The sequence below is a fragment of the Scylla paramamosain genome, chromosome 37 (genome assembly GCF_035594125.1).
Source record: "Scylla paramamosain isolate STU-SP2022 chromosome 37, ASM3559412v1, whole genome shotgun sequence".
Classification (NCBI taxonomy): Eukaryota; Metazoa; Arthropoda; class Malacostraca; order Decapoda; family Portunidae; genus Scylla; species Scylla paramamosain.
In genome coordinates this window covers 1,642,673-1,666,198 of record NC_087187.1, presented here as the reverse complement: position 1 = coordinate 1,666,198, position 23,526 = coordinate 1,642,673, and the positions used below count along the sequence as shown (strand labels likewise).

At 42.6% G+C, this 23,526-nt stretch overlaps 3 protein-coding genes across 4 annotated transcripts; 1 reads left to right on the top strand and 2 right to left on the bottom strand.

Moving 5' to 3' along the window:
- Positions 1-520: 520 nt before the first annotated feature.
- LOC135091307 (uncharacterized) lies at positions 521-7,258 on the bottom strand. The gene is made up of 6 exons (XM_063988815.1): positions 6,441-7,258; positions 5,586-6,180; positions 5,178-5,351; positions 4,731-4,935; positions 1,771-1,883; positions 521-1,362 (listed from the first exon to the last, which is right to left on the bottom strand). Exons 1-6 carry the CDS (start codon positions 6,604-6,606, stop codon positions 1,152-1,154), a joined length of 1,464 nt encoding a protein of 487 aa, XP_063844885.1. The 5' UTR covers positions 6,607-7,258; the 3' UTR covers positions 521-1,151.
- On the top strand, positions 1,943-4,274 carry LOC135091202 (TNF receptor-associated factor family protein DDB_G0272098-like). The gene is made up of 4 exons (XM_063988646.1): positions 1,943-1,967; positions 2,737-2,937; positions 3,274-3,701; positions 3,888-4,274. Exons 1-4 carry the CDS (start codon positions 1,943-1,945, stop codon positions 4,209-4,211), a joined length of 978 nt encoding a protein of 325 aa, XP_063844716.1. The 3' UTR covers positions 4,212-4,274.
- Positions 7,259-8,439: 1,181 nt separating the features above from the next.
- Positions 8,440-22,797, bottom strand: LOC135091301 (activating signal cointegrator 1 complex subunit 2-like). Of its 2 annotated transcripts, none has more exons than XM_063988803.1 (17): positions 22,642-22,797; positions 20,994-21,080; positions 20,279-20,445; positions 19,647-19,827; positions 19,269-19,466; positions 18,725-18,927; positions 18,078-18,257; positions 17,346-17,478; positions 16,353-16,493; positions 15,571-15,716; positions 14,795-14,918; positions 13,900-14,079; positions 13,171-13,352; positions 12,829-12,993; positions 11,984-12,253; positions 11,258-11,439; positions 8,440-10,613 (listed from the first exon to the last, which is right to left on the bottom strand). In XM_063988803.1, exons 1-17 carry the CDS (start codon positions 22,792-22,794, stop codon positions 10,498-10,500), a joined length of 2,808 nt encoding a protein of 935 aa, XP_063844873.1. In that variant the 5' UTR covers positions 22,795-22,797; the 3' UTR covers positions 8,440-10,497. The 2 variants fall into 2 exon arrangements, with proteins under 2 accessions (XP_063844873.1, XP_063844874.1); XM_063988804.1 differs by lacking the exon at positions 22,642-22,797 and adding an exon at positions 22,533-22,586.
- Positions 22,798-23,526: the final 729 nt, after the last annotated feature.

The window sequence follows — 23,526 nt, the reverse complement described above, 5'->3', positions numbered from 1 at the left end:
TTTTTTTTTTTTCTTAGTTCCTTTCAAAGCACACAAATCTTTCACCTCATCAAGACTTTTCCCACGAGAATTTATAAAGTTTTTGAGTATAGGAATTTTTGTAAACTTGAGTCATGTAATATTTTGCATTAGCTTTTCACACTGTCCCATCACCTCCAACACACACACACACACACACACACATTACAGATTAAGGACCATTCTGAAACATTTCTGCGCCACACCTCCACTACTTTCAGAAGGGTCTATATAGTTGAAGTTACACAGGTTTTTAAGAGCATTTTTACGGTTCTAGTGACAGATTAACAAGATTTCTACATTATCAACATGAGAAGCAGTCTTGAGAACCCTGCTGATCATCTCTGTGGCCTTTGAAAATAGCCGTGGTGAGAGAGCAAAGCGTTTTAAGGATGTTTTTACGGTTTAATGACAGATGAACAAGATTTCTACATTAAGAAGAGGAGAAACACTATTGAGAACCCTGCTGATCATCTCTGTGACCTTGAAAATAATCGTGGTGAGAGAGCAAAGCGTTTTAAGGATGTTTTTACAACTTTAATGACAGATGAACAAGATTTCTACATTAAGAAGAGGAGAAACACTATTGAGAACCCTGCTGATCATCTCTGTGGCCTTGAAAATAGCCGGGGTGAGAGACCAAAGCGTTTTAGAACACGGACCAAGCCTGACGAGGAGGAAAGCAACGTGAACAACACCACAGCCTGATTACAATGCGTCACTAGGGAAACAGGAAGAAACACGTCCAAAATACAAGGCTGGGTAGATTATTTTGAGCATATTGAGACAAACTTTCCTTGTCTGACGTATTGCGCAGGTGTTATTTTAATTATACTTAGGCTAGCATTTCTTCTCTCTTTTCTATAGATATTAAAGAAAAATATCCTGAGAGAGAGAGAGAGAGAGAGAGAGCAAAAACTAGATAAAGAAAATACACATTAATTTGCTTTCTACTTTCATATCTACTCTGTCCACCTCCCTACTGCAAGAGTTAACCAGTATTCCCATCTTTCGTGTCAAATCATACACACACACACACACACACACACACACACACACAATACTTTCTACTTTCATCCCAATTCAGTCCACCTCCCTACTGCAAGAGTTAACCAGCATCCTCAATCTTTCAGCTACATTAGATCACCTACATATTCAACTGCTTTATAGGCACGAGTGTTGCTGTAGAGGCGGCGAGGTGGTGGGCGGAAGAGTGTGTTAATCCACAGCTGCTCAGCCAGGATAGAAAACGTGATGCCAGCCACGGTAGCGAAGGTAGGACTCAAGTAATTTGGCTCATAGTAGGCGAGACGAAAGCCACGAGAGCGAAGGGTCGTGAAGAAGCTGTGGGGGATGGAAGAGAAGATAAGATGGGTGACAAAGGTGACTAAGCAGAGATTGTGAAAGGAAGGTGAGGGAAGGGAAAAAAGGAGGAATTCAGGATTTGGAATACTGATAGATAAGTAGAAAGAATTATGAACAGGTTGTGAAAGATGAAGAAAGGTGATACGATGTAGGTGATGATGTCTATTTATCTATCTTTCTATCTATCGATTCATCTATCAACCTACTTATCTATCTATTCATCTATCTATTTATCAATCAATCTATCTATCTGTCTTTGTCTATATATGTCTTTCTGTCTATATATCTAATCTATCTGTCTATCTATCTATTCACAGACTACCACCACCACCACCACCACGCACTTCAAATACACAATTAATGAACACAACCTTGCACCATACTCACGCAATGTACTTGTAGAGGGCCGTTACTGTTTCCTCTGCTGTGATGTTTGGCTTCAGAAAATCCGTCATATGTATTTCAATAGCCAGCTGTCCCACACGTGCTAGAATATCAGTCTGTTGGGGAGAGAGAGGGAGAGAGAGATGGTCAGTATTAAAAGCCTTGCCCTCTTACCATGGCTGTTTTCAGAGGCCACAGAGGTGATCAGCCGGGTTCTCAAGACTGTTCCTCCCGTTAATGAGGTAGAAATGTTAATTTGTCACTAAAACCACAAAAAAAATATATCCTTAAAAACCCATGTAGCCTTTTGGATGTAATGAAGGTGAAGTCAGAGGTGTTTAAAAATACAGGTATATAGTTTTGGTAGTAGTAGTAGTAGTAGTAGTAGTAGTAGTATTCTGAAGATAGACAGACAGACAGACAGGCACAGTACATAGACAGAACATACAATAATAATACATATATACATACAGACAGACAGACACCAGCTATTTAATACAACATGGCGCAATACAATGATAAGAAACATTCTGACGTCACAACACCGCCATATGATGCAATACAAGAAGAGATGAAGGAAAAAGAATAATAATAATAGGAAGAAGAGGAAGAAGAAAAGAAGAAGAAGAAGAAGAAGAAATGAAACAGAATGATAAAAGGGAAGAGGAATAAAGATGAATGAATGGAAGAATTATGTTTAGCTAGTGATGTCTGGCAACTGAATACAGATAAGGTTGCAATATATCAGAGCGAGTGAGTGAGTGCGTGCGTGAGTGCCTTGCGGGTAAGTAGCATGAAAAGTTTTCTCTCTCTCTCTCTCTCTCTCTCTCTCTCTCTCTCTCTCTCTGCAGTTCTCCATATTGTGTACTTACTATTATTGATTATTATTTTATTGTGTTTGTTACAGAAAAGAAAGGAAAAGAGAGAGGAAAAATAGTTGTGTTCTATCACGTGATCGTAGAAGTTAAGCTACTACTACTATTACCACCACCACTACTACTACTATACAACCACCTACTATCACCACTTCTACCACTACAACTACCACTACGACCAGCACCACAACTAGAAGTACCACCCCCACCACAATCATTACCACCACTACCATCACTACTACCACCACCACCACCACTGCTGCTGACACCACCTCTACCAACCTACAGATTCAAGGTAAAGAATGAAGACTGAATGTGGATGCAGGAACAGTTATGAAATTGAGATTATCGTGAAATTGATGGAGTTAGGAGTCAGGAGGCTGGAGTTAATTACGAAATGCGACAACTGAGATTTATTTAGTATTAACTGTGATAGATAAGAAGCAAAATGGAGATAATGAAATTTGTGAGCACCCCATCCTCTCAAACCTACCCACAATCCTCTGACCCAACCAAATCTAACTTAAAATCTACCCATTCATGCAATAATCTAACCTAACCTCACCTAACCTACCTATTACAGCTTTTTACGTATATACAATCATCACTACTGTTACTATCACATTTCCAGAGGCACTTGAAACGGACGACTGGGTGTTGGTCGACTTCCACCAAAATGTTTCTGTCAAACTCGAGTGTGACCTTGAAAGTGACGCCATTAGTTTCCTTAGCCATGAACCCCCAAAGTGTGACTCAGAGTGTGGCTCCCTCGAGAACGACCTGGTGTTCCTCGAGAGCCACTTCGAGGGCCACCTTGAGTCTAGTCTTGACCCTGAGCTGACCCTTGAGAGTCTGGTTCTGGAGGACGAGCCTGGTATCCTCGACTCTTCTGATGGAGGAGAGGTGAAACAAGACAAGGAGGAGAAGGAGGAGGTCTTAAAGGATGGGCCTGGCCTCCTCGGATTTCTTGATGTGGAAGAGGTGAAAGAAGACGAGGAGGGGGAGGAGGAGGAGGAGGATGAAGAGGAGACGCTATTCTTTTCTGATTTTCATGTTGGGGTGAGTAAAATATTATCATTACGTTATTTATATCGTCACCACCCACACTAACACCTAAATGCTTCACCTACACCATTATCACGCTAACTTCATCCTCACCCACGTAACTTCATCCACATCCCTTCCTAACACGCTATTATCATCCACACCCCCTTCCTAACACACTAACTTCACTCACATCCACAGGGAAGCCACAGAAGGAAGCAGGTAACACTAGGGGAACGAACGCAGGATCGTATCAGGAAACCCAAGAGGCGAGTGGTTACTGCAGCTTCGGATAACTTCAAAAACCCACATACTTTGAACACCGAAGACCACCACCCGTTCTGCCGCCGCCCCAGGATCATTGAGCCCCCAGATAAGCACCCCAGGAAGAACAGAAGGAGGAGGAGGAACGGGAACATCATCCCTTGTTGGTACTGTGAATCTGCGCTTGCTCAAGTTGATGTTTCCAAGGCGGTCGGCGGACGAACTGTGTATCGCTTGGACAAGAGGCTAGGCTACTCTTGACTTCAAACAGAAAGCTTGTGATGACTGATTTGATGGATGAGTAAATAAATATCGAGATTCTTACTGTGAGTTTCTTTTGTATGAGGATAAATGGGTGCCTTGCTCATGAAACAGTTTGGTTTTTAAGAATGATTTACGAGTGTGTGATAAAAGCTGGCGTGTACTGAACAAAAAATCTGTGATCACTTAAATATAACGAATAATTGTTTTTTTTTTTTTTTTTTTTGCACTTCATCTTGTGTTTCTTTCATTCCTGTTTCAATCTGATGCATCGTAAGGTCAAAAGGATTATTCAAATTTGAGAAGTGTCCTGAAACCTACATCCCACAAGTGTTCAAGTCATAGGAAGGGGGAAAATGCAGAGTAGGCAGGGAATTCCAGAGTTTACCAGTGAAAAGAATGAAAGTTAGTGAACACTGGTTAACTCTTGCATTAGGGAGATGGATAGAGAAGGCGCCAGGGGTGAGAGAAGGAAGTCTTGCACAGATTTTCTCTCTCTCTCTCTCTCTCTCTCTTTACCTTAAATATAGACTCATTGAACACCTTCCACTCATCCCCTTCAATGTCCATCTTCAGCAGGTTGATAGAGGCCCGCGTGTGTCCCAGGAGGTACATGAGGTTGTCCAGTGGCCGGTACATGTAAGCGTAGGTGCTGTTCCTCACCTTGTCCTCCACCACCTGATACAGCACCTTGGTACCGAGACGCACGTGGCCGAAGTGAATCCTTGGGAGGGGAAAAGGGAAAGGATTGGTATTCTTGTAAGGAAATGGGGGGAAAAAAGTTGTTATTGTTGTGGTTGTGGATGGTGGTAGTAGTAGTAGTAGTAGTAGTAGTAGTAGTAGTAAACAATATAGTTAACATTAAATGCATGACGAGTATATACCATGGTAGTAGCAACAGTAGTAGTAGTAATAGCACCACCACCAATAATATTAGTAGTAATTGCAAACAGTATAGAAAGTCACCTGGTAAATGGATGGCTGTTGTAAATGTCGTGGTACTGGTCATCATCAAACACAAAGACCTCACACCCGAGCTGCGCCATGGCCACGTCGAAGGTGAAGTCGTGGCCGAGGCCGAACGAGTACACCAGGCACGATGCCCAAGTCGGCGCCACGAGGGGGTCCGAACACACCTTTCTGCGGGAGATGGAGAGAGGGGGAGAAAATGATGATGATAATAATAATAATAATAATAATAATAATAATAATAATAATAATAATAATAATAAGGATAACTGATTAATAATTTCTTCTCCTCCTCCTCCTCCCCCTCCTATTATTATTACTACTACCACTACCACTACTACTAACACAACCCCCCCCACCACCACTACTTCTACTACTACTACTACTACTACTACTACCACTTACTTATCTCCATCAGGAAGTCGTTGGCAAGTCCTCCCTCCTTGCTTCAGAAGTTTTAAACAGGTCATCTCCACGTGCTCCACCAACTCCAGCAGCTCCTCCACTAGGTCCAGGGCGGTGGAGGAGGAGGAGAAAGAAGAAGGAATGGAGGAGGAGGAGAAAGAAGCAATGGAGGAGGAAAAGAAAGACGAAGGAACGGTAGAGGAAAATGAGAAAGAAGGATTGGAGGAAGGAGAAGAGGAGAAAGAAGGAATGGAGGAGGCGGAAAATGAGGAAGAGGCCGAAGAAAAGGGAATAGAGGAAGAAGACAAAAAGGAAGAAGATAAAGAAAGGACAGAGGAAAAGTTTGCAGCTTCCTCCTCCTCTCCTTCCTTTACCTCCTCCTCCTTCTCCTTCTTCTTCTCTTTCCTTCGTGAATTCTGGATATAGAGGGATAAGGAGGAGGAGTATTTGAGGAGGGGTCTGGTGGGGGGCAGGGGGAGGTACTCAGCAGCTGTTCCTAAATTATAAACCAGGATCCTCTGAGTCTCTCCTAGGGAACCCAGTGCGTGTGTTGTGGGTGACGCCCTCCGCTGGTGGCTGGCTTCCTCTAATGAGACTGATATAAGAGAATGAATAAATGAGTAGATAGGTAGATGAATAAATTGATAAAACTGGACAGTAACAGCTGATATAGAATTGATAAATACATAATTATCTTTAACACTTCTGCTACTACTACTACTACTACCTGACTCGCACATATTTAACACGAATTAACATTAAATAACACTAAAATCTCTTAATATCAAGGTTAATAACAAAATAAAATCACTGGACAGCAAAACGAGGATATTACAAAGAGTTCTCTATTCTGACCTTCCACTTCGTATTCCTCCTCCGTCAGTAGTGAAGAGGTGGCAGGAACATGATTACGATTCGCAGCAGGCTTGTGTGACGTGATGGCGACGGTGGTGAGGTGATGGAAGAACAGTAAGTACAGGCCACACAGGCAGCATAGCATTAATGTTTTTAGCTTCTGCATTGCTAAAACTCTTATTAGGTTATTAGGCCCAAAAAATTAGATGCGTTTTTTCCTGCCACTCCTCAGAACTAGTTATTTTTTTTCCCCTTGCAGTCTTTAGAACGTTATTATTTATTTATTTTCCTTTTTCCTTCCAGTCTTGAGAACCAGTTAACTTTTTTTTTTCTTGCAGTCTTGAGAGCGTAAATTTATTTTCCTTCCAATGTTGAGAATTATTATTAACTTTTTTTTCCTTACAGCCTTCAAAACGCTAACTTTTTTTCCCCCTTCCACTACTCAGCTTGTGTTCCGTTTGTTATGCTCACAATACACAGGCAATGCATTAATATAAATTTGCACTGTTGTCCGTCTGTGCGTGCGTGCGTGCGTGTGTAATTCTGCGGATACTTCACAATACAATATTCAACACTTTTTCACATTACGTGTTATATATGGTGTGTGTGTGTGTGTGTGTGTGTGTGTGTGTGTGTGTGTAGCATACTGTCATGAGCATAAGGCATGTATGAGTTTTACTGTGTATGCGAGTGCGTGGTGTGTGTGTTACTGCGTGCGGTAGTGTGTGTGTGTGTGTGTGTGTGTGTGTGCCCCGGGGAATGATGCACACGCACTCAAGCAATATTATGACTGAGTTTCCTCTCTGTGCAGGAAAAGAGAATGTTTACTAGGGTACAATACTACTACTACTACTAATACTACTACCACTACTACTACTACTTGCTACTACTAACTATTCCTTCCCGACTAGTGAAAGAACGAACCCGTATAGGATGCTGCTACAATTATTACCATCACCACCACCACCACCACTGCTGCTGCTGCTACTACTACTACTACTACTGCACATCCCTCTTATTAACACTGCATAACTACAGAAAAACAACATTCAAAGAAAAAACGGACAAGACAAAAACAAAGAAACGAATAAAGCGAAATTGTACATATTAAACAAAAATAAATAAAATTAATAAAAATCAATAAAACTTATTAATATGTCCTTTTTCTATAGTTTGTGCTCTTATCAATATATCTGGCACCATTGTTAATATAATTTGGCACCTTTATAGATGGACCATGCCCTTATCAGTAAATAATGTCCTTTTTTATGTAGTCTGTGCACTTTTCACCACGCACCATTGAGAATATAGGCTAGGCTTTCAACTGACATACTTTCAAATTACGCCCTGGTGAAATATATGGTCTCTCTTTGTATAGACTGTTATTAACTCAATACCTGTATGTTCTTTTGCAATTTACAGCTATAGAGTATATCTTCATCGTCCTTCTTTGTATAAACTGTCATTAATTCAATGTCTATTTTTCTTTGCAATAATTACCCTAGCCAAGACGTAAGTATAGAATAAAAGATAAGGAAGAAAATGAGTATAACAGAGAGAGAGAGAATACCCAGAAATACCCCCCCCAAAAAAAAAAAAAATAAATAAATAAAAATGAAATAAATAAAAATAAATAAATAAATAAACTAAAATAACAATAATTTTCACCCACCGCACATGCCCGCCACCATCCAATGAAAACAAGAATAAACATTTATATAAACAAATACCCAGAAATATCAATAAATAAATAAATAAACAAACACATTTAAACCCACACATATACCTAAAAACCAACACACACAAACAAACACTCAGTTAAACCCAATCACCAATAAAATAGATAAATAAATAAATAAATAAACACACTTAAACCCATACACATACCTGCAAACCAACAAACACACAAACAAACACTCAGGTAAACCCAATCATCACATCTACCTGGCCTGTCACCACCAAGACTCATCACTACAGGAAGGATAATGAAATACCTGCCAAGAGTTTGTTAACAGTTCACTAATGCTTTAACAAAAATAACTTTGTTTATTTCCCGTAACTGAGTACAACTACCATGCCCTATAGTGGTACTTAATGCCTAGCTGTGTGTGTGTGTGTGTGTGTGTGTGTGTGTGTGTGTGTGTGTTTAGGATCAGGAGCTAGACTTTTCATATTTCCAACTCATAACTTCCCTTGTGTGTGTGTGTGTGTGTGTGTGTGTGTGTGTGTGTGTGTGTGTGTGTTTAGGATCATGAGCTGGACTTTTCATATTTCCAACTCATAACTTCCCTTGTGTGTGTGTGTGTGTGTGTGTGTGTGTGTGTGTGTGTGTGTGTGTGTGTGTGTGTGTGTGTGTGTGTGTGTGTGTGTGTGTGTGTGTGCCTCTAATGGAGTGGTAGGTACAGTACAGTACAGTACACACAAGTACACTGTTTTATATATATATATATATGCTGTATATATATAAAGAGACGAGTTTATATCACAAGGCTGATCACAGACATGAACAGGAAACTTGCTGTGAGGGTTGGCACTGTGCCACCGTCACCCTTGCCTCTCTGGCCTGGATTCTGAAACCACTCACTCACCACTCATTCTCAAAGGCCACAGCGATGATTAGCCATGTTCTCAAGAGTGTTTCTCCACATAATAAAGCAGAAATCTTGTTAATCTGTCACTATGAGTAAGAAAACACCCTTGGAAACCCATGTAGTTTCAACCAGAGCCTTTGAGAGTAGTGGAGGTGCATGCGAGAAAGAAGTGTCTCAGAATACAGTCCTTTATGTGAGTCACTGTCCTCATAGGTACATGAGAGGACACCCTGGTTACATTCCCCAAAAAATCATTTATATGTACAAGTCAAAATCAAAGCAAGAGAAATTTGGAGGGTTTTACCAAGCATATCACTGATTAACTGAATTTTCTGGTTAAGGTCAAATGGAATAGCAGGAAATTGACCTTTGAAAGAACCTGTATCTTTTTAATCTATTCCCATGTCATGTCTGGTGAATGAGATGGATCAGCAAACTCTGCAAGCATGAGTGAAGTGAATAAGGAACTGCAGGGAGACATGTGGGCACTTCTTCAAGGCTTTTTGTTTATATAGAAGCCAGCCCAGTGTTGTCTTCAAATAGAACACAGGCAGTGAGCAAACATTGACACCAGAGCCTTGTACAATCTAATGGTTACACCTATGGCCTGTCCTTTCCCTCACCCATACCTAGCTAAGAACAGATGAATACAGCTTTTATATTCATACCATTCCTCTTTTCACCCCCTCCCCCACCCATACCTAAAGAACACATAAATATACTTGTTCTTATATTCGTACCATCCCTCTTCTCTTCTTTACCCACAACCAGTCAAAGAACATAGAAACCCAGGCTCTTCTGATCATACTCCTGTCTTCTCTCCCATACCCCCATGAATGCAAGCTCTTATGTTCATACTGATCCTCTTTTCTGTTCCTCAATCATATCTAGCAGCAAAACAATGATATCTCTTGTGGTTTCTGGTAATGTCTCCTCTGAAGATTTGATTTTTAAGTTCTGTTTTTTACCTGAAGCAATTTCTCTATGTAAGTTTATGGACAGTGAAGAGAGAGAGGTTAACTTACCAGATAATGACAGAAAGAGTGTATGAATGATTTAACTTCACTAATATTAAACAGCCTGATATTTCTTTTCCTCTCTCTTTCCTATTTCAAGCACCTCTGATTTCTTATCAAACTCCTGAATTGCAAACATAGTTAAAATAAATAGCAAGTTTTTTTCCCCATTTTTTCCCTAATATATGTAAATTAACAAGATACAGATGACACAACTCTACTTTCCAACATCTACAGACCCTTATTCAACCTACACACACCCTCTTACCTTCCAAACAAGAGCAAAACTAAGCCAGTCCTCCCTCTGATCCCTCCCTGACCTACACTTGTGCTTCTATTTGTGTATCTGTGCTGTGTCTTAGGTGGTAGTGGTGGTAGTGGTGGCTAGGGTTGGAGAGGGACATGGTGGTTGCCTCCTGGTGTTCAAGGCTCCAGGGCGTCGTGTGGTGTTCAGTTGTTACGGTTGAACTTTGCCTGAGCACCCTGGCGTTTGTATTCATTTTTGTGTACCATCTTGTGTCGGTGCTGCTGGCTCTGGGCACGACCGTGGTTGGTGTCCTCCTTGTCTGTGGGTGCAGGGACAAGGGTGTATTAGAGCTTATCATTAAAAAGAGAGAAAAGAAATTAAATGAAAGAAAAATGAAAAAAAATTCGTACACATGAGAGAGAATGGGAAATACTCACTAACATCACTTGTCTGAGGTTACAGGGACATTAGAGTCTGTCACCTTCTCTCACTCTCTAATTCATCTATCTATATACCTAGCTGGCAACCTCACACAGGGCAGCCTAGACAAAGCACCACATACTCTCACACACATCATTCACACTCTCAGCTCCATCAGTCACCAGTGGAAAGGGGCAGTCTCGTGGACAACCCTATCGCACCCCAGGAGCTAAGGCACACCACAGCTGGCCACACACACCCACAGCAAGGCCTGACACCATACACAAGTAATACATAAAACTGTATCTTGTTTCTGTCCAACTTAAATAAAAAAAAAAACAATGAAAGGGTAACAGTTGAACCCAAACCAAGCATTAGAACTTCGGAAAACTCAAAACACACACACAAGAAAAAAATAAGAAAAGATTTATATAATATTCTTACTTTTTCAGTTTTATTTTTCTCAACTTTTTTCCCTTACTCATTCCTATACACACATACACACACACACACACACACACACACACACACACACACACTCACATTTGCCCCCTCGGTAGCCTCCCCGGTCTTCGTCGCCGCCATCACCGTGCCTCCACCCCTTGCCGCTGTGCTTGGTGCTGCCCACTCGGGGTCTGCCGGGGCCGCCCTCACCCCCGTTCTCCACCCCGTTGGTCAGCCGTGACTCCCTCCACCCTTGGTCCCCGCCACCTCGCCCTCTGTGCCTTAGTGAGGAAAGTATGAAATGAGGATCTGTCATGGGTAATTCTCTAGGGGTATTTTTCTCCATAATAGGTGTGAAATCCTTAAAAATCATAACAATCATCAGCACATGCAGGAAAACCCTATTAACATCCACTAGAGCCTATTAAAAGCCATCACTACAAGAGGCTGAAACATCTAAGAATACAAGCACTGAGACATTTAAGAATCCACTCCTGCAAATCTTTAACACTCACAAGTCAAGAACTCATCTTTAAAAACCCCAGTAATGTGCACTAGATCTTGTTGAAAGTCACTGAAACATGAGGCTAAGACATACATGAATAAACCCAAGAGACACCGCTCCCTTTAACACTTTCACCATGATATACGAGTCATGACACTAAACCATACACCATTTTTACAGCCCCATACAAGAAAGCAGAGACTCAAAGGACAAATTTTCCAGTATCTAACCAGTATACTGTTTAGATATTGCTGCATAATGAAAAGAACTGCTTAAAAGTGGCTTAAGATGTAGAAACCACGTCCCAAACACCATCTCACCCTCTATTGTAGTCCCTGTCCCTGCGCCTCTGCTCCGCCCGCTGCCTCGTCACCTCTGGGTTCTCACAGAAGCTTTGGAAGGCGGGACGTGGTGGTGGTGGAGGCGTGCTGGCGTGCTCCCCATTCTCCTCACCAGCGCCTGTCTCCCTCTCTGGCGTGGGTGTGTGAGCCTTGCTGGGTTTACTACTAGATTTGGTGAACACTCTCTGTATTCCTCGAGTGTTGGTCTTTGGGGCCTGCTTGGGTCTGGCGCCAGGTTGGTGTTTGGTCCTGCACAAGTGGAGGAGTTATGAAGCATTAAGGGCACAAGTTTCAGCAGACGGAAGGCTGGTGTATCATTCATGGGGTGTTTTTATCTCTAACAGTCAAACCAAGGTTTATGAAAATTGGGTTAAGTTCTTGTGCTGTTATTGGTGGAGAAATGTGTAAATGAGAGGGAGTGCATGCAGGGTCAAACCAAGTCAAACTGTGGCTTACTTCTTGGTGGTATCAGTGAAAAACAGTGCTATCTCTTGCTATCTCCCCTGAATACCACCATGGCTAGACTCCTGCACCATTAATAAAACAGTGCTATCTCTTGCTATCTCCCCTGAATACCACCATGGCTAGACTCCTGCACCATTAATAAAACAGTGCTATCTCTTGCCATCTCCCCAGAATACCTATTACTGTTAGACTCCCACATCAGTAAAAGAAACAGTGCTATCTCTCATGACCTTCCCTGAATACCACCACCACTACACTCTGGCATCAGTAAATAACCCCTGTGCTTTCTCTTACGATCTTCCCTAAATATGATCACCGCTACACTTCCATATCAATAAAAAACAACTGCGATCTCTTACCATCTTGCCTGAATGCCATCACTGCTTGACTCCTCTTGCTGCTGCTGTTGTTGTTTTGCCGAGTCCTCCTCCGCCTCCCCATCACTTTTCTCCTCCTCTGAGTTGTTGGAGTGTCTGTAGTCAATGTGTGTGTTGAGGCGGCCTGCCCCGATGATGCCCGGCCGTCTGGGGAAGCAGCGTTTATCAGACAAGTAATTCAAGCAGTACTAAGGTGACAGGCCAAAGAATACATGAATATACTTTGAGTCACATCTTCACTGACAAAGTTCCAAAGTCTGACAGCAATATAAGCAGCCACTCTCTTACTCTTACTGTCACCAAGACCTCCTACGCCAGACTCACCTCTTCACCACCTTCTCCGGCCCCAGCTCGTCAATGTCGCCAGTCTCGTTGTCATCGTAAGTGTCATCGTACTCGTCGTCATAGTCCCAGGCCCGGTACTCCTCCTCGTTCTCGTAGCGAAACTCGTCCTCGTAAATGCTGGTTCCTCCTCGCTCTTCGTACTGACGGCCGATCTCCTTCAGCTGTGGATGGCAAGGTGCTCAGAGTGGGTCCTTGTGTGACCTGATTCAAATTTCACTTAAGTCTTTTGCTGTTTATTCTTTAGTCTATCTATGTACCAGGTTGGCTCTGATAGGGCACCACACACTCATACACTTGTCATTCACATTCTTAGCTCTGTGGAAGGGGACAGTCTCGTGGACCACAGTGCTGCACCTCTTCTTCATCCTCACCTTGTTTATCATCTCTTTTATTTCATTCCTCCCTCCCAATCCTCATCCTGTCTATCATTTTTTTCAGTCCCTCCTCCTTCCACTTTGTCTATTTTCACCTCCTCCACTCCTTCCCTCCTTTCCTCATCCTCACTTCACCTATCACCTTCATTCCCTCTCCCACTTTCCTATTCTCACCTCCTTCACTCCTTCCTTCTCTCATTCTCAACCTTATCATCATCTTCGCTCCCTCTCAACTGTCTTGTCCTTCATTCATTATCATTTTCACTCCCCTCTCACTTATCTACTGTCTCTACTCCCTCCATTCATCCTGTCATCTTCACTTTCCCGTCCTTACCTTGTCTATAGTCGCCTCATCCTTCTCATACAAAAGCTTCCTGGTGGTAGTGGCTTTCTTCCCCTTGTGGATCTTGGAACGGTCAACATCCTTCCTTGTAAACAGGTCAAACTCGTCGTTGTCGTACACGTTGGCCCTCTGCTCCAGGATCCCCAGCGACGGCACCTCCTGGCTCTCCTCCTGTGGCACCGGTAGGGTTGTAAAGTGGCACCTTTGTTTGTTTTGGTGTGTAAAGTAATTTGGATGACTGCATGTGTGGTGAATGAAGGTCTGTGTGGAATTGTGTGTCTTGTCTTGGGTGTGACCTTTCTGGAGGCCCTAACGTAACCTAACTTAACAAATGAAAAAGACGTGGAAAATCTAATACAATAATAATAATGATAATAATGATAATAATAACAGCAACTACCCCTAACAGCCTTAGTATATGTATGTGTGATAAGTAATTTGGTTCACTGAGTCAGGAATTATGATTTTTAAAAGATTCTCTAGTTGTCTAAAAATAAGGTTCCAGTCATGTTCGGGTTGGTTCATGGACTGAATGTGGGAAGCAAAGGACTTACAAATTAAATCCAAAAGGCAAGGGGAGTGAACAAAAGGAATATTCAGCTACACTAAATTTTACAAAAGAATGAGAGCAAACAAGAGGCATACCTGTCTAACTATATTTAAAGAAAAGAGGAAAGAACAAGAAGAGCAAATCCACTTACCAATTAAATATATGGACAACAAGAGTGAACAAGAGGAGTACCTGACTTACCAACACAAGAAGACTAACTTACTAACTATATTTAAGGGCAAGAAGAGCAAACAAGAGGGGCATTTAACTTACTACATTCAACAAGAGGGATAATGAACCACCTAACTAAATTTAACGAGACAAGAGTAGGGATACCTCAGCAGGCGGGGGTGGTGTGGAGGGGCGCAGGGGGGCAGAGCGGTCAAGGTTGGCCAGGGACGGAGGCAAGTTATCCTCCAGAAGAGCGTTAATGACCTCCTCTGGTCGGTGGTTGTAGTACCTGGAGGAGGGACGGGTGGCTGAGTGGATGACTGTATGGTTGATGAAGTGAGCGAGTGAGTGAATGACTGATCAATGTATGGACTGTTTGATTGGGTAATTCTATGACTGAGTGAATGGTCAATGGACAGACTGTATGACTGACTAAGTCGTTAACTGACTGACTAATGACTTCTGGCTGGTGGCTGAGGAGGAAGGAAGGCTGTGGCTGATACACTGGTTTTGACTGACTGAGTGATCAATGCATGGACTGTCTGACTGGCCAAGTGATTGACTGATACACTGAATGGCTTACTGACTGACTGATAGATTGACTTACTAATTAATTGTCTTAATTGAACGAATGAATGGTTGACTGAATAACACAATGAATGGATAAGTAAATGACTGACTGACTGACCACCTGACTGGAGAATGTTCATGATCAATACAGCAGGTCATAAAGAAGTAACTGACTGACTGACTGACTGACTGACTGACTGACTGACTGACTGACTGATGGACTAACTGACTAATTAACTGACACAAAGATTTAGTACAGTCATAAAACACACAACTAAACAACTAAACAACACTAAACCTCTATCTCTTTAAAATTTTACCCTCATCTGACAACCCACCACCACCTACACCTCTGCATCACCTGCCCTCACCTGAGACACTCCCTAATGAAGCCAGCGCCCAGGTCAGGTAGGAGCTCTTGCACGCTCGACACACCTGCGGCCACATCCAGGTCGGGTGTGGAGGCTGCAGTACCTTCCTGGGCATACCCATTCATGTCATTGGTGTTCATGGGGTCCTGCAAGGTAATTGATGTGTTGATGGTGAAGAGGAGCAAGTAAAAGATTCATTCAATTTAGAAGAAAAGAGGAAACAAGGAAAATAACTAACAAAATTCTTATAACATTCCTATGGTCTATCAATATCACCCTTGCCTATCTAAAATGTCTTGTAATGTCTTGTCTTAGGGTGTGAATGATGTGTGTATGAGTGTGTGGTGTCTAGGCTACCCTGTGTGGAATTGCCAGCCTGGTATATCTGTACACTGAAACACTTTGCTCTCTCACCATGACTATTTTCAAAGGCCACAGAGATGATTAGCTGGGTTCTCAAGAGTGTTTCTCCTGCTAATAATGTAGAAATCTTGTTAATCTGTCACTAGCACCCTAAAAAGCCTGTCACTTCATCTAGAGTCTTCTGAAAGTAGTGGAGGTGTATATAGATAGATAGCAATATAATGTTGATCACTAGTTTTGTTCCCAGCCTTTTTTCTGAGCCCCTACAGCCTTCCCTGGCCCAGCAATGCCTCGCCTAATCTCAGAGGGCTTTGTGGTTATGTTGTTCACTAGTCTTTGTTAATCAGTCTGTTACTCTCCCAGCCCTATCTCCAAGCCACTACCTTTACCTTCCCTGGCCAAGCAGTGCCTCGCCTCACCTCAGAAGGCTTGGTGCTATCAGAGAGGCCCAGGTGCTCCAAGGGAAAGGCACCAACGCGGGGGGAGGTGCCCATCTCTTTCAGCACAGTGGTGATTGCCTCGCGCACAAAGGTGAGGCTGGTGATGTCCCCCTCCTTGTCCTGTGTGGGGAGGGGAGTGGGGGTTACTGTGGTGGTGGTGGTGGTGGTGGTGGTTGACCCTTAAGAATAAATATACAACTTTCCTTTTCGAAATATCCAGGTAAGCACTTTTATTCAACCCCATTTCTTTTTTTTTCTGGATTAAAGACATACGGTATCAAGTGAATGCAATATATAATACTTCTTAAGAATTCAAATGTACATTATTACATTTAGCTTAATTCTTCTTAATCTCCATTAAAAGGTTGCAGTATTGTTGTGAGGAGATTTTAGGGATGGTTAGCCTCAATACACATCAAATTCTTAAAAAATACAAGTAAAGTATATTTATCAAACAATGATTCTTTCTTTTCCAGATTAAAACACACATGAGAGATTTTAGCAATGACTTAGCCTCAATGAATGTGAGTCTTGAAAATGTAAATACTGAATATTCATCTGATACAAATTCTTACTTTTCCCAATTAAAGCACATATTACTTAAAAGGGAAACTTTCCTTTTTTTCCTTTTTTTAAGTAAGAGAGACACTGGCTTAGGACAACAAGAGAGAGAGAAAAAAGATGAAACAAAAAGCCCAGTAAGGTGCCAGTCCCTGAAGAAAAAGCCAACACAAACAAAACACAAGACTCAAAATTTTGGGCACCATTAAAAAACGAAACTCAGAATTCTGGGCACCATTAAAAAACAAAACTCTAAATTCTGGGCACCATAAAAAAAACAAAACTAAATTCTGAGCACCATTAAAAAACAAAACTCTAAATTCTGGACACCATTGAAAAACAAAACTCTAAATTCTGGGCACCATTAAAAAACAAAACAAAAAATTCCAGGCAATTCACAGCAGAATTTACCATGAAGATCTTGATGTCGTCATCGATGGGGAATGCCGAGCAGTAGTCCGTGATGAAGACCTTCTCCCCGACACAGGTGGTCATGATGTGCAGGAAACGCTCCACGCACCCCCCCACCGCGGCTGTTCCTGACCTGCGGGGGACAAGAAGTGCTGGGGATGTAGCGGAGGTGCAGGTGACAAGTGACGTGTGACAGATAATGTGCGTGAGGTGAATGTGAAGTGACGTAATCTGTTCTCTTTCACTCTCTCTCATTGTAATCTAAAAAGTGCAATATTCGTTCTGAAAGTACCAATCTATTCTCTCTCTCTCTCTCTCTCTATCTCTGTAGGATATACACGCTACTAAACCTCACTGGTAACACACACACATACATACAAGATATATACATAAACTAAAGGAAAAACCAAAGATACAGAGACAGAATCACAGAAATATGTACCAAGATAAACATAAGTAAACACACACACACACACGACAAAACTAGACAAAGAAATGACAGAAACAAACTAAAATTAAGCAAAAACATGACAAATACAAACAGAAGTAAAATTGGAACCTTTCTGCAACAAAGACCCACAAACTCCACAAGAAAAGCAGGAGAAACAGACCCCCCAAAAAAATAAAATAAATAAATAAATAAATAAATAAATAAATAAAATAAATAAATAAATAAGCCAAAAGAAAGTGAAATAGTAAAGCTTAAACTCACAAGTACATCTACACACTCACTTCTCTTCCTGGAGGGGGGCAAGGCACTTATGGTGGAGAAGAGCCCTGAAGGTGGCCAGCATGGAGGACCTCATCAAGTTAATCTCCTTGACGAGGCGAGGATTCAGCTCCAACCCTTGGCTCAACTCTCGCAGCTGGCTGGTGATGGCAGACACAACCCTCTCGTAGAAGGAGGCTATCCTGTGTGGGTGAGGAAAGGGTTAGGTGAATGAAGGAGTACTTTCTCTTCTTCTCTGTTGGGGTTCAAGAGGCTGAAAGAGTGGTGTGAGTGAGTGTGAATGTGAAAGTTGTGTGCCTTGTTTAGGCTACCCATCTTTTCTAGGGAGAAACAGCCTTGGTATATGTATGGATGTGTGTTGTTCCATTTACTGGTCACCAACTCACTCACCTCAGTTCATTCACATTACAGAAACTCAATACGGTACTTTAGACAGATCTCATTTCTAAACAGGAAAATAACAGTACATTTTTCAAGAACACCACCACCACTACCACCTCCACCACCACCAGCACCTCACCTCAACTCATTTACATCACAAAAACTCAATTACTTTAACCAGATTTACCATGTATCCTTTCATTCCTAAACTAAAAAAAATAACTACATTATTTATCCAACACCACCACCACCACCACCAGCAGCTCACCTTAGCTCATTCACATCATCCTGGAAGCACTTGGCAGCTGGTGGGTGGAGGCTGAGGAAGAGGTGGAGGGAGGAGAAGGTGTCGAGGAGGAAGAGCACCACTGTCTGAAGGTCTGGCACTGAGAGATTCTCCATCACCGCGTCCAGGGGCAGAGGAATCTCGTAATCCGACACTCGCAACTTGTCCTCCACTCCCTCTAAAGCCTGTGATGGGTGCTTCGTTAGTCTCTCTCTCTCTCTCTCTCTCTCTCTCTCTCTCTCTCTCTCTCTCTCTCTCTCTCTCTCTCTCTCTCTCTCTCTCTCTCTCAAATACATCACCAAAGAGAAGAATAATAACATCAGTAGCATCTCTCTGTCTTTTGCTCTTTCTTCTTTCTTTTCATCTAACTTCTATTTATTACCCTTTTTTATCATAATTTCAAGCATTCCCATTCTTACGATTTATTTTGGCTTCTCACTACAGCTTATTTACCTGTTCTCTCTCACTCTCTCTCTCTCCACACCCAAAAATAATAAACACTACCTACCCCCAAGCCCATACTTACCAAGGCTATGGAGGAGACAGTGTGTATGAGGTCCTGGTAGTACTTAGGCTGGTGGCGGAACACACAGGCAAACATGCGGGTCAGGAGGGGACCACAGGAGGGGCCGTACACCACACTGAGGTCCAGCAACTGACACGCATCTATGAGGAAATTCTCATAGATCATCTGTGCGAAGACTGCTGGCGTGATGTGGCTGGTCTGTGGAGAGGAGAGTGTGTGGTGAGGTGGCAGGCCGGAGTGTGGAACTGGAGTGGCTCACAAGGTGTGGCAAGGCAGAGGTAGACAAATAAATCAAAACATGAACCCCAATATAACTTACAGTATGAAAAAAATCAGTAGAACCCATATTAAGTACAACACCAAACTCCTTCCCCTCACCTGTGACTCGCGAGGTGTGGCAAGGCGGAGGTAGATGAGCAGAACAAGGCGGTGCAGTGAGGCGACCATGTCCTTGCATAGCCGGTCAACCTGCATCTCCTCATACCATCGGGGGCATTGCGACAGGTACGACTCCAGGCACAGGTGCACGTTTGGGTCGTAAATCATCTGTGACCAAAATCTGCAGGTGGACGGGTGTGAGATGTACAGGTGTGGGACGGGTGTGAGATGTACAGGTGTGGGACGGAAACAATGTAAGGGGAAATAATGTGAGAGAAGGAAGGGATATAAAGGAAGGTAATGTGAGGAAAAATAGAACAAGATGACAGCTGTCAAACACACACACACACACACAGGAAATGAATGAAAGGTTTCACTTAGAAGATGAGGAAAATTCTCTCTCTCTCTCTCTCTCTCTCTCTCTCTCTCTCTCTCTCTCTCTCTCTCTCTCTCCTGTTATTTCCATTCCTTTCAATACCTCAAATATACAACTTCCCTTTTATTCCCTTATCTTCTCCTTTTCTTCATGTCTATCCTTATTCTCCTACACTTCCTACACTGTCTCCTATTTCCCTCCATTAACTCTTACTTATTTACTCTGCCAGGAAGAAAGACAACAGAGGAGCACTAACTTGTGGTGTGGGAGACGCAGGAGGCCCCTCAGATCCTCCTCCATTAGCTCCATCTGCTCAATCCAGGACTCACTGGCACCAGCGGGAGGGGGCGACCCGTCAGGCAGCACAGGGGGAGGTGGACGCACATACTTGAGGTACGTACCCTTCTGTGTCCAGTACTTGTGCTGTGGGGATGTGGCAGTGAGTTACTGGTGCCCTCCTTGGTTTTATGGTGTTCTAGCTATGTAATTATTTGAGATATGTGCCTTTATTTTGTCCTTGGTTTTATGTTTTTAGCAATGCATATCCTTTTATAAATACCGTCCTTGGCTTTACGATCTTCTAGCCATGCACATATTTGAGGTACAAGCCAACACAATCACAAATATTTTAAATGCTTCAGTTTATGTTTTTCTGAATGAGAATGACAAGAACGTTACAATAATACTAGTAACTGTGTACAATGCAAAGGAACACAAAGGAAAACAAACACCAGCATATCCACCAGGCTGCTTTCATAACTACCCTACACTTACTACCAGGGCAGGAGACAGGATAATAAAGCAGAAGGTTCCTCTAACAATAACAAGACAGTCGGAGAAGCACACAACTAGCTGGCTGTAAAACTACCCTACACTTACTCCCACTGAAAGAGACAGGGTAACAAAGTAGAATTCTCCTCAGATAACATTAAGTCACAGAAGCACAAAATCTCCTCCCCAGCCATACTTACCAGTGCAGGAACCCTCCAGTCACCGCCCTGGTTGGGGACATTCATGTATAACTCATCGAGAGGCTCGCCGATCACATCTGTGCTGTCCTGCAAGGCAACAAAGAATGCTACAGTAACTTCTCTTATAATTATACTTCGCTGACTTAACTTAATTCACGTCCAGTGGTTGGCAGGTTCTCAGGTTCTCCGAGTGTTCTCCTAAACCCTGCCCAAGCTCTCCTGTCTCTATCCAACCCAGTGCTCTTCTGTACCCTGATGAAGCTCTCCTGTCTCTATCCTTGCCAGTGCTCTCTTGAACCCTAACCAAGCCTTCCTGTCTCTCTCTCCCTGCCAGTGCTGTCTTGAACCCTGACCAAGCTCTCCTGTCTCTATCCTAGCCAGTGCTCTTCTGTACCCTGACCAAGCCTTCCTGTCTCTCTCCTAGCCAGTGCTCTCTTAAATGCTAACCAAGAATTCCTGTCTCTCTCTCCCTGCCAGTGCTGTCTTGAACCCTGACTAAGCCTTCCTGTCTCTCCCTGCCAGTGCTGTCTTGAAGCCTGACCAAGCTCTCCTGTCTCTATCCTAGCCAGTGCTCTTTTGTACCCTGACCAAGCTCTCCCGACTCTAATCAGTTGTTGCCAAGGCATCCCTCACTCAACCTCTCCATGTAGTTCCTCTCAGTCTTTTGTAAACTCTCTGATCTTCAGTGTTCTGCCTCCTGCCATTAGCCACTAAGATGAGGCTAACTGAATTGAACCTAACCTAGCCCTCGGATGAAGACGCTAATGTTGCTTCAGTATCATCACTTGTAAACATTGACTCATGCTGAGATGTTGGTAAAATGCCTTAACCATCATATTTTTTTTAATTTTCTGAAGTAACCATTGGATCCATAACAGGACTTCACAATCACACAACCACAATCAGGACTTTAATTCCCAACTTCTTGTGATAGTTAATTATGACAGACTCAAAACATACACCTAATTATTAAAAATCACATCAGTAAATTTTCAGTAGTGGCCAATCACAATTATATTCCTTGAGAAAGCATTGCCAGACAGCACAAGTTACTATAATGTATCCGTCAACATTGCAAACATGAACAAACATCGTGCAATCCTAACTGGAACACGTTTGATACAGGTATTTGATACAGGCATTTCAACGCCTCCCTGTACTCACTGACTGAAATGCCTGGAAAAGTCATCACACAGTCGTCCCTGAGAGAGAGAGAGAGAACGGGAGGAGGGGGCAAGAACAGGTAACGTACGGGTAAGGATTTAATGGCTTAACAACACCTGCAAAATTGATAAAAATACACCATTATACACCAAAAAAAAACATCGATTTCTTTCACTACACCAGCCCACTTCACCATCAAACAAGACGTACCACACCACACAATCACCAAGTCACCACCAGCACTTTCATTACGGTCACCACTCACAACACCATCACCCTCACCATTTAATCCCAAAAACATCATCATCACCACCATACAAGCTCCACAACACCATCAACATCACCATATAACCCCCAAAACACTATTATTCTCACCATAACGACCCGGTTCACTACCAAACATTTGGTCACCATTTCATCGTTTCCTTATGGTTAGCTCAATACTCATCACTCAGCACTATATTGAGCCCCAGCACCTCCTCACCTTGTCCTTATTGGCTTGCCTGGCGCCTCTCTTTGGTATGGCCCCTGTGCAGCTCATGGTGAGTGTGTGAGTGATGAGTGAGTGAACGGGTGAGGCGTAGTGGTGCTGGTGGTGGTGGTAGTAGTCAGCTGGGACACACACACACACACACATTCACACGCTGATCTTGTTGTTTCATTTTTTTTTTCTTTTATGTTTTTTTTTTTATTTCAAGGTAGGGATCTCAATTAGTGTATTTATTCATTTGTTTATGATGGTGATGGTGATGATGGTGGTGGTGGGATCCGAGACATAGACAGACATGCACCTACTCTCTTGTTATTGTTACGAGGGCAGTGACATTACCTTATTTGTCTATGTTATATTTGTTATTTTTTGTATTATATGCGTGTTTAGTTTGATTATATTTACTGGTGGTGGTGGCAGTGACACACACACACACACACACACACCTGCTGTCTCTCTCGTACCTGTCAGCAGGTGTGGGAGTGTGTGGGTGTGATTTTTTTTTTATTTCCACTCATTTACCATAAAAATTAGTATTAAAGTTATTTATAGATGTGATCAACTAAGCTTGACAGCCATGCTCTCTCTCTCTCTCTCTCTCTCTCTCTCTCTCTCTCAAGGTAATTCAGTCTTCATTGCCATCAAGAAATGTTCAAAGTTCTCTGACTCATCAATGATTGGTTGCATAATGTTGCACAATCTTCAGTCATCGTCTGCATAATGCTGTGTGTTGATCTTCTGGGTCAGAGCTCAACAGCGTGACAGCAACCAGATAAAAAACCTCATGGCCAGAATTTGCGGGCCAACAGCGTTAACTGGTAGTTGGTTATTGATGGGCGTGTTACCACCAGGTTTGCATTAGCGGGGAAGAAACAGGGG

Coding starts and splice junctions, on each gene's coding strand:
- LOC135091301 (XM_063988803.1), bottom strand. CDS start 22,794: ATGTGTGTGTGTGTGTGTGTCCCAGCTGACTACTACCACCACCACCAG. Junction 17,479..18,077: donor GCCCCCCTCCAGGAAGAGAA/GTGAGTGTGTAG, acceptor TGTCCCCCGCAG/GTCAGGAACAGCCGCGGTGG. Junction 12,994..13,170: donor CCGGAGAAGGTGGTGAAGAG/GTGAGTCTGGCG, acceptor CTGCTTCCCCAG/ACGGCCGGGCATCATCGGGG.
- LOC135091307 (XM_063988815.1), bottom strand. CDS start 6,606: ATGCAGAAGCTAAAAACATTAATGCTATGCTGCCTGTGTGGCCTGTAC. Junction 6,181..6,440: donor GGAGGAATACGAAGTGGAAG/GTCAGAATAGAG, acceptor CTCTTATATCAG/TCTCATTAGAGGAAGCCAGC. Junction 4,936..5,177: donor AACAGCCATCCATTTACCAG/GTGACTTTCTAT, acceptor TCCCCTCCCAAG/GATTCACTTCGGCCACGTGC.
- LOC135091202 (XM_063988646.1), top strand. CDS start 1,943: ATGGCTGTTTTCAGAGGCCACAGAG. Junction 1,968..2,736: donor TGTTTTCAGAGGCCACAGAG/GTGATCAGCCGG, acceptor GTAGAAGTTAAG/CTACTACTACTATTACCACC. Junction 2,938..3,273: donor TACCAACCTACAGATTCAAG/GTAAAGAATGAA, acceptor TCACATTTCCAG/AGGCACTTGAAACGGACGAC.